The sequence below is a fragment of the Prunus persica genome, chromosome G6 (assembly GCF_000346465.2).
Source record: "Prunus persica cultivar Lovell chromosome G6, Prunus_persica_NCBIv2, whole genome shotgun sequence".
Classification (NCBI taxonomy): Eukaryota; Viridiplantae; Streptophyta; class Magnoliopsida; order Rosales; family Rosaceae; genus Prunus; species Prunus persica.
Window position 1 is genome coordinate 25,147,719 of NC_034014.1, and position 12,283 is coordinate 25,160,001.

General features: G+C 40.3%; 2 protein-coding genes, 1 long non-coding RNA gene and 1 pseudogene across 3 annotated transcripts; 3 read left to right on the top strand and 1 right to left on the bottom strand.

The window, feature by feature from the left end:
* LOC18773646 (wall-associated receptor kinase-like 20) lies at positions 736-3,385 on the top strand. The gene is made up of 3 exons (XM_020565874.1): positions 736-1,519; positions 2,146-2,208; positions 2,307-3,385. Exons 1-3 carry the CDS (start codon positions 736-738, stop codon positions 3,383-3,385), a joined length of 1,926 nt encoding a protein of 641 aa, XP_020421463.1.
* On the top strand, positions 4,418-6,721 carry LOC18773663 (annotated as a pseudogene).
* Positions 7,096-9,125, bottom strand: LOC18773763 (CASP-like protein 5B2). Its single transcript, XM_007206004.2, has 3 exons — positions 8,653-9,125; positions 7,705-7,837; positions 7,096-7,522 (listed from the first exon to the last, which is right to left on the bottom strand). Exons 1-3 carry the CDS (start codon positions 8,781-8,783, stop codon positions 7,319-7,321), a joined length of 468 nt encoding a protein of 155 aa, XP_007206066.1. The 5' UTR covers positions 8,784-9,125; the 3' UTR covers positions 7,096-7,318.
* LOC109950022 lies at positions 9,533-10,548 on the top strand. The gene is made up of 2 exons (XR_002272363.1): positions 9,533-9,702; positions 10,265-10,548. It is a non-coding gene; the product is annotated as an uncharacterized LOC109950022 (long non-coding RNA).

Below are 12,283 nucleotides of genomic sequence, written 5' to 3' on the forward strand. Positions count from 1 at the left end.
CTCCTAATTTCCTCCATGTCATTGTAGTTATCAACACGACCCTCCATATCCAAAAACCTTCCCGAGAACGCGGATCTTAAGCCATAGCTCTAATACAAATTGATGGGGATCGGGGTCCAGACATAGATCACCATCAAAAACCCTACCCCACATTCATATCCATAGGAATGTCCCTAAAATTTTACCATAAAAGGAAAATAGAAAATAGAAACATCTAAATACCAAAGAGATATGGAATGTTTTGTAATTGATACAAGAACGGCATTCTAAGTTCCGATGGTGGTAGAATACTTATCTTCGCACTTTAAAAAAAAAAAAAAAACTCCTAAAAACTATTAAGACAAATTAAAAGGGTATTTGGAGAGCTCTCATAAAATCCTTGTATGATTCAATGCCCTAGTGATACTAAATGCCAAAGGATGTGCTGATCACGAGCATGAGCTCAGCACACACTACAATTCCACGCATTTAGGGACTGACACTATTCATTTCTAAACACAAGAATCTTGGCCGCAAACATTTCCGGCTTCTAGGGCGAAACCTTAAATTTGAGGCCATTGGAGCCACAAAACTAATTGCCACTTTCGTTAAGTACGAGATTAAAATGACACCAGGACAACTGGCTTTGCATTATAACGAGAGAAACCATGGTACATTGTACTTTGTAAGCCTAACCAATTAATACACTATAGCAAAACACAAGCCTAGGCATTTCCTTCTTCACATACAGAGCAAATGGAGAACAGAGTGGCTTCTCTTTTAATTCTCACAATGGCAATCTTATGCTGCACCGGACATACGGCAGCTACCGTCAAGCATTGCCCCGACTGCGGGCACATGCGGGTGCCATATCCGCTAAGCACATCACCGGACTGCGGTAACCAACAATACAAGGTCCGGTGCAATGCAGGGGTGCTCTGGCTTGACACTCTCAATAGCTCATCATACTTAATCACATCAATTAACCCACTAACCCAGCGCCTAATCATCCGGCCGCCGGGGTTAGCGAACAACGTCACGTGCATGGCAGCTGACTTTAAGTCCCAAGGCATTTTACTGGACAACAACCTCCCTTTCAACATTAGCAGCGGCAACACAGTCATAGGCATGAACTGTTCCAATGAAATGCTCACTCTCTCTCAAAACTGCTCATCAAACAGTCTCTGCCACGACTACGTTAAGCACAACCCAATGGCTGCCTCGGCGTGCAGGAAGTTTCCGTTGTGCTGCTTGTACAAGACTGGAGGGTCTAACAATGCTTACAAGATCAGGGTTAGGAAGGAGAGGTGCTCCGCTTATGTGAGCTTTGTGAATTTGGACACTTCTTCTGGGGCTCTGAGCAGCTGGCCTGAGCCTGGGGTTGAGATTATGTGGGAGCTGCCGCCAGAGCCAGAGTGCAAGCTGCCAATTGACTGTGGCGATTTGATGAACTCTGTATGTTTGGCGGATCGGTTTGGACAAAGAAGGTGCTTGTGCAAGGCTGGGTTTCAATGGGACGCCATCAATGCAATATGCCACAGTATGTCTCTTTTGTTTTTTTTAATATTTTTTATCATGCTTATTGTTGGAGATAGTTTTGTTTCAATTCCAGAATCCAATTTCAGATTTTGTTTTAGGTTCAGAAATCACAGTTTTCTTTGAACAAGATTTGAATTTTGGAGAGAAAACTTTGCCAGCAAACATTTATTGGATCCTCCTCATGCGGTGGTTTTTATTAGTGTCAGGGGCTCCTGAATAATAATAAATTGACTATATTTTTTTACTCAAATTGAAGTGCAAACAAGTAGTGTAGTACTGACACTGTGATCTGAGATCTTCCGTGATTTCGAAGCAAATTTTAATATTCTGTAATATATATTATATATTTGACTCGTTTACAGAATATTTATATGTTATATAGTGATCAAAGGAAATGAATTCTCTGACAAATACAACGGCTGTTTATGCATTTTTTGTACTTGTAGTAATAAAAAGAAAACCATAAACTATAGTCCTTGAAAGTTGAACTTGTGATATACAACTTAAACTGAAAATTAATCAATATCAAGACAAGCATCAAATTCAGATGCCTCATTAGCAGAATATATGCATTTACAAGCTCTTTACATGCTCTCAAGCTAATACAAAAACTGTCTTTTTGTGTAGACATCAAGTGTCCAAATTGGAGACGCTGCAAACGTCGAAAGAAACTAGCTCCACTCATTGGAGGTATGCCTTGGTCACAGAAGAAATTTATACTGTTTTTATTTTTTTTATGGTTAAATGATTGGGATGAATGATTATTTTTCTAATTTCTTCTTAATTAGGCCTGGTCTTTGCTGCGGTTGCAATGCTTATTGGAGCCATTATTGGATCTGTAGTCTACAAGCGACGTGACCAAAACGTTGCGAGATCAGCACATTTTAGCTTGACAAAGTTCCGGGAAGACATGCTAAATGCCAACAATAGCGCTGGCAAATCAGCCAAGATCTTCACTGGCAAAGAAATCACAAGAGCAACCAACAATTTCTCCAAAGACAACGTGCTTGGCTCTGGTGGATTTGGTGAAGTCTTTAAAGGAGTTCTTGATGATGGAACAATCACAGCAGTCAAGAGAGCCAAGCCTGGCAACACTAAAGGCATGGATCAAATCTTCAACGAAGTTCGAATTCTCTGTCAAGTAAACCATAGAAGCCTAGTCAAATTGATGGGGTGTTGCCTTGAGCTTGAACAGCCTCTCTTGATCTACGAGTATATCCGCAACGGTACCCTTTTCGAACATCTCCATACAGGAAATTTCAACACTTCAAAAAGGGTCTCACTCACTTGGCCTATGAGGCTTACCATTGCTCGTCAAACAGCTGAAGGGCTTGCCTATCTGCACGATTCTGTCGTGCCACGAATTTACCACTGCGACATAAAATCAAGCAACATTTTACTCGACGACAAGCTCAATGCAAAAGTTGCTGATTTTGGGCTGTCAAGGCTTGCCATGACTGAATCAAGTCACATTACAACATGTGCTCAGGGGACCTTGGGTTACCTAGACCCCGAATATTACCTAAACTTTCAGCTGACCGATAAGAGCGATGTCTATAGCTTTGGAGTGGTGCTGTTGGAGCTGTTGACATCTAAGAAAGTTATTGATTTTAACAGACAAGAAGAGGATGTGAACTTAGTGGTCTATGTTAAGAACATTTTAAGGGAAGAGAGACTAATGGATGCCATTGATCCTAGGATAAAAGATGGGGCTGGCATTGTAGAATTGGAGACTATGAAAGCCTTGGGGTCGCTAGCCTCGGCTTGCTTGGATGAGCGAAGGCAGAATCGGCCCTCAATGAAAGAAGTTGCTGACGAGATTGAGTACATCATCAGTATTGTTACAAATCAGGTTTCAGCAACTTAGGTCCATGAATGCCAAAGAAGTTAGCATTGGAAAATTTTAAATTTTATTTCTTTTTCCGATAAACTTCTGACACGTGCAATCATCCGTAGCGCTTTGTATAATAACAGAGGCTATGATTTTTGGCAGAGTTTCCTTGTTGCCTTCTTGGTTGAAAATTAAATAAAACAATTTGCAAACTTGTAAAATAGGAAATACAAAACATCAAAACTAACAGAGGTATCAAGTTGATGAGGACATGGATGCTAAATAAAAATGTGAAATTGATAGAAGATGTCAAACACAAATGAAAAAAAAAAAGGATTCAAATCCTGGCCAAGTTAGGGAACTGTCCATTGTATTCAACCGTGGTACGAGGGTAGGGATTATAAGATCATTTCACTTTCCAATATGATAGAAAGGCCAATAAGGAAGGGACAAGTGTCTAATGAAGCCAATGAACATCTCTTGGAATTGTTAATTGGGATTTGACATTTGTTATGGGATGCTAAACAGAGCAGGATGGTTTTAGGATCTTGAAATGTTGAGTGGACAGGGGAACATGCTTATTCAAATGCAAAAGAACGAGTGGTATGCGTATCAACTATGAGATTTTTGTTTACTTCCAATATCAATCTAGTCATGATCGAACAATGAACTGAACAATGTTCCAAGCAACAATGCCCGGATTTGGATGACCTAGATGAGTTATATGTGTCATGTACCATGCTACAAACGGCTTTGGACCCTTCCAAGCATGCATATAATCATATAATATAGTAGCCAATGCATTCTGGTTGCCAACAAGTTCTTTGGAAACACAAAAATGACTTGTGATTCTATTTTTCAAGGGATCTTCTAGAGTAAATCCTATGTGCTTTTGTAAATGATGTGATAAGCAATGCAAATAATTTTATCAATTATCAACAATTAAAAAAGTTATCACTCGATATGGTGATATTATGTGTCTTGTCAAATTGGTGTTGTAAATTCATTTAAATTATACCGTTAATACACCATTTGAACTGAATTCGTAACACCACGTGTTCCCACAAAATCATACAGCAAGATCCTCCGTTAACTGGACCCAACAAGTTAGAATGCTGCAAGCACAATGGCTATAAGGCCCACTATATTTCATCCATTACATCCATACAATGGACAAATTCATGTTTACAACAATCCTCCATACTATCATGCAGTGCCCAGTCCGTAACCGCCACGCGGCGTTGCGGAAACTGCGGCACAACTCCAGTGCCATATCCGCTAAGCACCGGACCCGGGTGCGGCGAAACGTGGTACAGGATCCGGTGCACCGCAGGCACACTATGGCTGGACGCTCTGCACAACTCCTCCTACCCCATCACATCCATCAACCAGGAAACCCGACGGATCACAATCCGACCCGCCAGCTTCGCCCCGAACACTTGCCTGTCAAGCGATTTCCACAGCCAAGGCATTCAGCTGGACCCTAACCTCCCCTTCAACATCACGAGCAGCAACACGGTCTTGCTTTTGATCTGTACAGACGCCATGTTGAATTTACAGGCGCCGATAAACTGCTCGTCGAACAGCCTGTGCCACAGCTTCATCAGGGACAATGCGGTCGCGTGTACGCGAGAAACGCTTTGTTGTACGTTCAGGACTGGTGGGTCCCAGACTGCTTACATCATCAGGGTCCACGGAGGAGGGTGCTCAGCGTACCAGAGCTTTGTGAATTTTGATGGTCCTCCAAGTAGTGCAGTGGTTGGTGTGAAGAAGACGAAGTGGCCTGAGCCTGGTGTGGAGCTGGAGTGGGTTTCGCCGGGAGAGCCCATTTGCAAGAGCCCTGCGGATTGCAAGGACTTGTTGAATTCGAAGTGTTTGGTGGATCCGAGAAGTGTGGGGCAAAGGAGTTGCTTCTGCAATGGTGGGTTCAAATGGGACTTCATCAATGGTTTTTGTCAAAGTAAGCAAAACCCAATTTGTCAATTTGATGAATTTTTGTCATAATTAGCTCACAAAGGAGAAATTATAGAATGGAGGTTTGATTAAGCTTTATTGCTGTGAGTAGAGGTCAAGTGTAAGCATGTCTCTTGTCAGATATCTAATATGTTACTTTGTACAAATTTCTCTGCTTATAGCAAATCGTTTTGCTTATTTAATAGTCTTCTTCAGGTATGGCAATGGTTGTGAGAGGAGTTGTTGGCATAATGGGGATTGTAGGGTACACCTAACGTCACCGTTTGAAGAGAAAAGCACAAAAGGGTTTGATGAAGAAGCAGGAGCGGATGATATTATCTTCGAAAAGCAGTGGCAAATCAGCCAGGATCTTCTTCACCACCAAGGAGATAGCAAGAGCAACCAACTACTTTTCCAAGGACAATCTCATTGGCTCTGGTGGCTTTGGTGAGGTATTCAAGGGCACTTTTGATGACGGGACCATCACAGCCATCAAGCGTGCGAAGCTTGGCAACACCAAGGGCATTGATCAAATTCTAAATGAGGTTCGAATTCTTTGCCAGGTGAACCATAGGAGCTTGGTGAGGCTCCTTGGCTGTTGTTTTGAGCTGGACCAGCAGCCAGTCCTGATATACGAGTACGTTCCAAACGGCACTCTTTTTGATCATCTTCACCTCCATCACGAAGGCAAATGGGCTACGATCAGCTGGCACCAAAGGCTCCGAATCGCCCACCGAACCACCGAAGGTCTTGCCTATCTTCACTCTTCTGCAGTGCCACCGATTTACCACCGTGACGTGATGTCTAGCAACATTTTGCTTGACGAAAAGCTTGAGGCAAAAGTTTCAGACTTTGGGCTTTCAAGGCTGGTTGAGAGCACAGACACCAGTAAAAATACTCACATCTTCACCTCTGCTCAGGGGACCCTCGGCTATCTAGACCCTGAGTATTACATTAACTTTCAACTCACTGATAAGATTGATGTTTATAGCTTCGGAGTTGTTTTGTTGGAGCTGTTGACTTCTATGAAAGTTATTGATTTCAACAGAGGAGAGGAAGATGTGAATTTAGCGGTGTACATGAAGAGGGTGATGAAGGAAGAGAGGTTGATGGATGTTGTTGAGCCAGTTATTAAAGAGGGAGCTAGCAAGTTAGACTTGGAGACAATGAAGGCACTGGGATTTCTAGCAGCATCATGCTTGGATGAGCAGAGGCAAAACCGGTCTTCGATGAAGGAGGTTGCTGATGAGATTGAGTATATCGGCATTGTTACAAGTGATGTTCCTGCATCCTAGTTGTTTTTGCGAGCACAGCCATGGCAACTTGTCTAAATCCTAATTTTAGAAAGTATGGTCTTTTTTTATTTCATCAACTGTAGAAACTTTTCTATGATTCAACTGCCTTATAGGCATTGTATGGTAAAAAGTCATTTGTCTGTCTTGCCTCGATCTATCTACACACCCTTCTACTTTCAGGTTGGTTTCTAATCTAAGCCAAACCTCCATCTGTCTCTTCAAATCAGGGGGCCTAAATATAGTAGCACTACCAAGTTGACAAACACATGAACACATAACCAACAAACAAAGTGTAGCAGAAAAGGGAAGCAAAGCTCCGATTGTGTGATCGTTGAACATGGTAGGGTGTTCGCCTACTCCAATCGCACATCTGCTGTGCATTGCAGGAGGATGTACATCCCCGCAGGTCCAATAAATCTATGAACATTAACTAATCTGCATGCAGTTCCAAGTATTTAAATTCCAGGCCTAAATTCTGGACGTCTAGCAAACGAGAAGTCACATTGAATCTGTAGAACTTCTTCAGCACATCTTCGTACATTAGGTGGATCAAGATATGATGCATGAGCAGACACATTGAAACAAAAATAGGAGGATGCTGAATTGCCCCAAAAAAAAAAGATACGGCATGTGTTACAGAAACTTTCTCATTTACAAGTTGAAATAAATGAATGCTGTAACGTACATGTGTGTCAATGGTAGGGCAAAAAAACATGAGTCTCTAAACCGATGCCAATAGGATCCAAAACATCACGTGAGAAGATACGGCAGTAAGGCCCCAGGTGACAAAAGTGAACGCAACTGCAAACTTGTAGTTGATGCATGGGAGATGGTATTCCCCCTTGCAGAAATGTAGGTCTCTTGAAAACATAACTGTAAGCCCAGCGCAAGAGCTTGCAGCAGCTAGTGATAGAGTAGCTGTTACCTGAACATTTGAAATTTTTATTTATTTCAGCAGCCAGTATACAATCTCAAACATGCCCCAAATAGAATATCAGCGACAACTTAGCAGACGCACGTGCATGCATCTGATTCATATTCTAGCAAGAACTAAAAGATGCTCAGAAAAGTAAGATGTGGAAAGAGTTTAAGAGACAAGTGAAATACCCAATCACCTACAACAAATAGGCTCACTAGGATTGGATTTTGAAGGTCTCTCTTTTTCCACAAAGCATAAATATCAAGACAAGCAAGCCCCAAGCTCCATAGCAGTTGAAGCCCCATTGATGCGATCAAATAGCTGAACCATAGGACAGAGATCAACATAAAGTTTGTGCAGAATAATTAACTAGCAGTGAACCCTAGTAGTTAAAACATATGCAAGAAAAGGAAAGTGATACATGACCTAGACCTATCTTAGAACCATCAGGAAAGAATCTAAAAATAGCAGTTCACTATAATCAATAACATTAGGGTTCAAGAAGCAAATATGAGGAACTAACAAAAGTGACAAATTGATACCAATTTAACATAATTCCATACATAAAAACAATAGAATCGCTACAAAAAACAACATGCTAAAAACAGGGGGAGACGTAGGATTATTTTGGAAGAATATGAAAAATTAGAAAAATTCCAAGCAATGTATTTGTCAATACTTATGTGTGGACAATTTCTGCATTTATGTATGTACCAACAAGGCAGTGGATTATGCGATAATATTTTTCTAAGGCGAAACAAAGAAATCCGACGAAACCTCCCCGACTGATCTATACAGTTTCGTACACGAAAACATAACGTCAACAAAATTGCTTGGTCTGATCTCCCATTCAACTATCAAACAGTTGTGTCTTCAATGCAATGTCAAAGCAATAAACCCAACAAAACAGCCGCTTAAACCAATAAAAAACACTTCATCACTGGAATCAAACCAAAACATATTACACAGGCAAAAACAAAACCCATCAAAGTCCAATTACAAGCATTTTTTTAAAAAAAAAGAAAAAACCAACAGATGATTATCAGACATGTGGCGTCCTTATCATATCCAAATAATTTCTGGGTAAACTAAAAATGCAGGTAACTGAAATAACGAAAAACAGAAAAACAAAATACCAGAAAGCAGTGAAGGTAGCGAAGCCGTCAGTGGTGACCATGACTGAAATGGCAATAGAAGCGCATGAAAATTGGCCTATCCTGAGCAATAACCCACTCACCGACCCAGGCCTCCCAATCAGCTCCTTCATTTCTGAACCAGACTGAGCAGAGACTGCAGAAGGGCCCTTTCTCCAAACAAAAGGGCCCTTAAATCCAAAAACCTAGAATTCACACTCCTCCTCCCATCACAACTTAATCTCCCCCAATCTCCTCCATATTTTTCTCAACTTTCCGATTTCGAACCAAATAAATTATGTTAATTGGATTCAATTAGATTCAGAAAGATGCAGCGAATCTCTATCACGCATTGATTGATTCCGATTTTGGAAGCAAATCACAAATCACGAAGACGTTGCGTTAAAGAAACCCTAACGTTTGATTATGTCTTGATTAATTCGGTTTTGAAAAGGACGGGAAAGTATTAATTCCGGTGGACTGTCTCTGTCTATTTTAGTAAGTAGTTTAATTGAGGAGGCTCGCTCACTGACACTTCCGACGTGGACTTCCTTTTCTATATTTCTCTTGGCATAGTCGAGGTGAGGTTCCTGTGCATGCAAGACTACTGAGTCTGGGTGGGCTCGTCCACTTGGGTGTTTTGAATTTGCTGGAGGGGAAATGGTAGTAGTGGTCTCAGAAACACTGGATTTGTAAGCTATAAAGTACCCGCCACTTGGTTCGGCGCAGCGACCCGCCCAATTTTTTTTCGGGGTAGCAAAGCCCAAACAGACCCACCCAATTTTAAGCTCGCACGTTGCTGCACATAAAATTGCCCAAACGTCAGCTTAATAGCGGAATTCTATTGTGAGGTGTATATATGGACTCCGAGGTATATAAGCAAGAAAAAATCAGCAACTGCAATATGAATTTTTCTTGCTCTCTCTGCACTAAAACTAAAAAACTGAAATGATTATCAAAACTGCCATTCATTTTCATAGCGAAAATACCACATACCCAATTGCTTAAAGTCTTTGTTTTTCTGTGGATAACCAGGGAAATAGCTACAATTTGGTAAGCAATTCATTTGGTTTGCTTTAAATTTTGTTGTGATTTTGAAAATCATTGTCTGGGTTTTCGTTTACTGCCTTGTGTTGCCTGAAAACTTTAATTGTTATTGTATTTTGTTTACTTTTTATCAGCTGCTTTCTTTCTGTACCGGCTTGCATAAGTTATTTTATATATTTATTGCTTCCTATTGGGGTTTTACTCTGTATCTAGTAGCTTTGATTGAAAATCTTGTACATTCTTGAATGGTCGTGAGTTTGGTTGGTTGAACTTTTGTTTCTCCTTTGATATATTTTTGATATGTTTAACTTCTATGTTGATGTGAATTATAGATTTCTTATTTTATTTTGCATGCTTAATTCAGAGAGATTGAAGAATTAGAGCAATCTGGTTCATTAGAAATATAAAGAAAAGGGAGATGCTTTTTTACTTTTGCAGTGATTGCTATTTTGGCAATGCATAATCCAACTTCCATTTCCTTCTAATTTTTTTATTATAAATTTTATAGTTCTGCGAATACTGATACACTTTTGTTGAAGTAAATTTTAATAAGTTTTCTCCTTCTCAGATTTAAGGTGTATATTCTTGTCCTTGAGTTGAAGTGGTGGTCTTGGATTCACTATGACTATTTCAAATTTGAAAGGATTATCAGCTTTGATACAGGCCAGTGAATTCGTACGTCAATCATTAAGCTGACGGGCACTTCTGAAACGGTTCTTCAAGTTTTTTGCGGGGCTGTACCACGCCTTTGTAGTACTGATTTGTAAAATTGTAATCAAAGGAAGAATATTTGATTACCGGGTGATTTTCTCTTTACAGTATCAAGGGTATCTATACATAGATTTTCTACAATCAAGAGACTCATAAAGGAAAGCAAACCATGTATAATCAATTACATATAATTTGGATAATCACTCAATCCCTAATATATTGGGATTTAGTTGACTTCTCAACACTCTCCCTCAAGTTGGAGAGTGAATATTGTGAACTCCCAACTTGCACACCATAGCCGAAAAATCTTCTTTTCCCAATGCCTTTGCAAACACGTCTGCTACTTCTTGTTGAGATGAAATATATCTTGTAATCATTGTTCCATCCAGAATTTTATCCTTGATAAAATGACAGTTCATTTCAATGTGTCTAGTTCTGTCATGGAACACTGGATTCGCAGATATGTGCAACGCAGCTTGGTTGTCACAGTGTAAAGTAGCTGGTCCTGGGTTTAGGAGTTGCAGGTCTTGCAATAGATAACGCAACCAAGTAATTTCACAGCACGCACCTGTCATTGCATGATATTCAGCCTCTGCTGAAGAAAGAGATACAGTTTTTTGTCTCTTTGTTCTCCATGAGATCAAAGAATTTCCAAGAAACACGCAGTAGCCACTTGTTGACCTTCGTGTTGTTGACATCCCGCCCAATCTGAATCACAATATTCCGTTAACTTCATGTCATTTCCAGTAGGAAAGAAGAGTCCTTGTCCTGGGGTACTTTTCGGATAACTCAAAACTCTCATGGTGGCATAGAAGTGTGGCTTGCGAGGCTCATGCATGAATCTACTAAGTATATGTACTGAATACATAATATCAGGTCTTGTTATGGTGAGATAAATCAGATGTCCCACCAACCTTCTATACTTTGCTGGATCATGAAGTATCTCACCTGTATCAGAAGAAATTTTTGGAATTTTGTTCCATGGGGAAAGCTTACTGGACATGCCCCAAAAGCTCCTCCATCTTTAATAATGTCCAGTGCATATTTTCTTTGACAAATAGAAATACCTTTCCTGGAACGTGAGACCTCAATGCCTAAAAAATATTTAAGATCACCAAGGTCTTTGATTTTAAAACGAGTATTAAGAAATTGCTTGAGAGCATTAATGGCAGGCAAATTATTTCCTGTAATCATGATGTCATCGACGTAGATCAAAAGAGCGGTGAATGACTTATCATTTTCGCGGGTAAAAGCCGAATAATCGGCTTTGGACTGAGTGAAACCAGTAGCTTGTATGGCTTCAATGAACTTAGAAAACCATTGGTGAGATGCTTGCTTTAATCCACACAAGGATTTGTGAAGGCGACATACCAAATGCTCCCCTTGTCACCGAAGACAAGGAGGACGTGACATATAGATTTCCTCATAAATCGCCATGGAGGAATGCATTGTGGACATCAAGTTGATGCAAAGACCAGTTGTGGGCAGCGACAAGAGCAAGAGCACACCGAACAGAAACCATCTTGGCAGTAGGAGAAAAGGTGTCATGGTAGTCAAGACCTTCAGTTTGAGTGTATCCTTTGGCCATGAGACAAGCCTTATAGCGCTCAATGGTGCCATCATAGATGCAAATGGGTTGCTTCCCGAGAGCAAGGTCTAAAATATCGATCGTATCGGAAATATCGGTAGTTCAAAAACATGGAAATTTCAATGGAAATATTGGGATATTATCGATATCGATAAAAATTGAATAAAAACCACAGAAATTGTAAGAAAAACTTGGAAATTTTTATTGAAACTTTGGAGGATGTTTATTCAGTCAATTATCTATTAGTTTATCACAAAAAATTGGAAGGAAATGCATTGCATGATGGGT

What these genes read in the sequence shown, in the direction of transcription:
- LOC18773763 (XM_007206004.2), bottom strand. Translation starts at nt 8,783, where the DNA reads ATGAAGGAGCTGATTGGGAGGCCTGGGTCGGTGAGTGGGTTATTGCTC. An exon ending in GCTACCTTCACTGCTTTCTG is followed by an intron (nt 7,838 to 8,652) that starts GTATTTTGTTTT and finishes CCTATGGTTCAG; the next exon opens with CTATTTGATCGCATCAATGG. An exon ending in TATTTGTTGTAGGTGATTGG is followed by an intron (nt 7,523 to 7,704) that starts GTATTTCACTTG and finishes TCAAATGTTCAG; the next exon opens with GTAACAGCTACTCTATCACT.
- LOC18773646 (XM_020565874.1), top strand. Translation starts at nt 736, where the DNA reads ATGGAGAACAGAGTGGCTTCTCTTTTAATTCTCACAATGGCAATCTTA. An exon ending in CATCAATGCAATATGCCACA is followed by an intron (nt 1,520 to 2,145) that starts GTATGTCTCTTT and finishes CTTTTTGTGTAG; the next exon opens with ACATCAAGTGTCCAAATTGG. An exon ending in ACTAGCTCCACTCATTGGAG is followed by an intron (nt 2,209 to 2,306) that starts GTATGCCTTGGT and finishes CTTCTTAATTAG; the next exon opens with GCCTGGTCTTTGCTGCGGTT.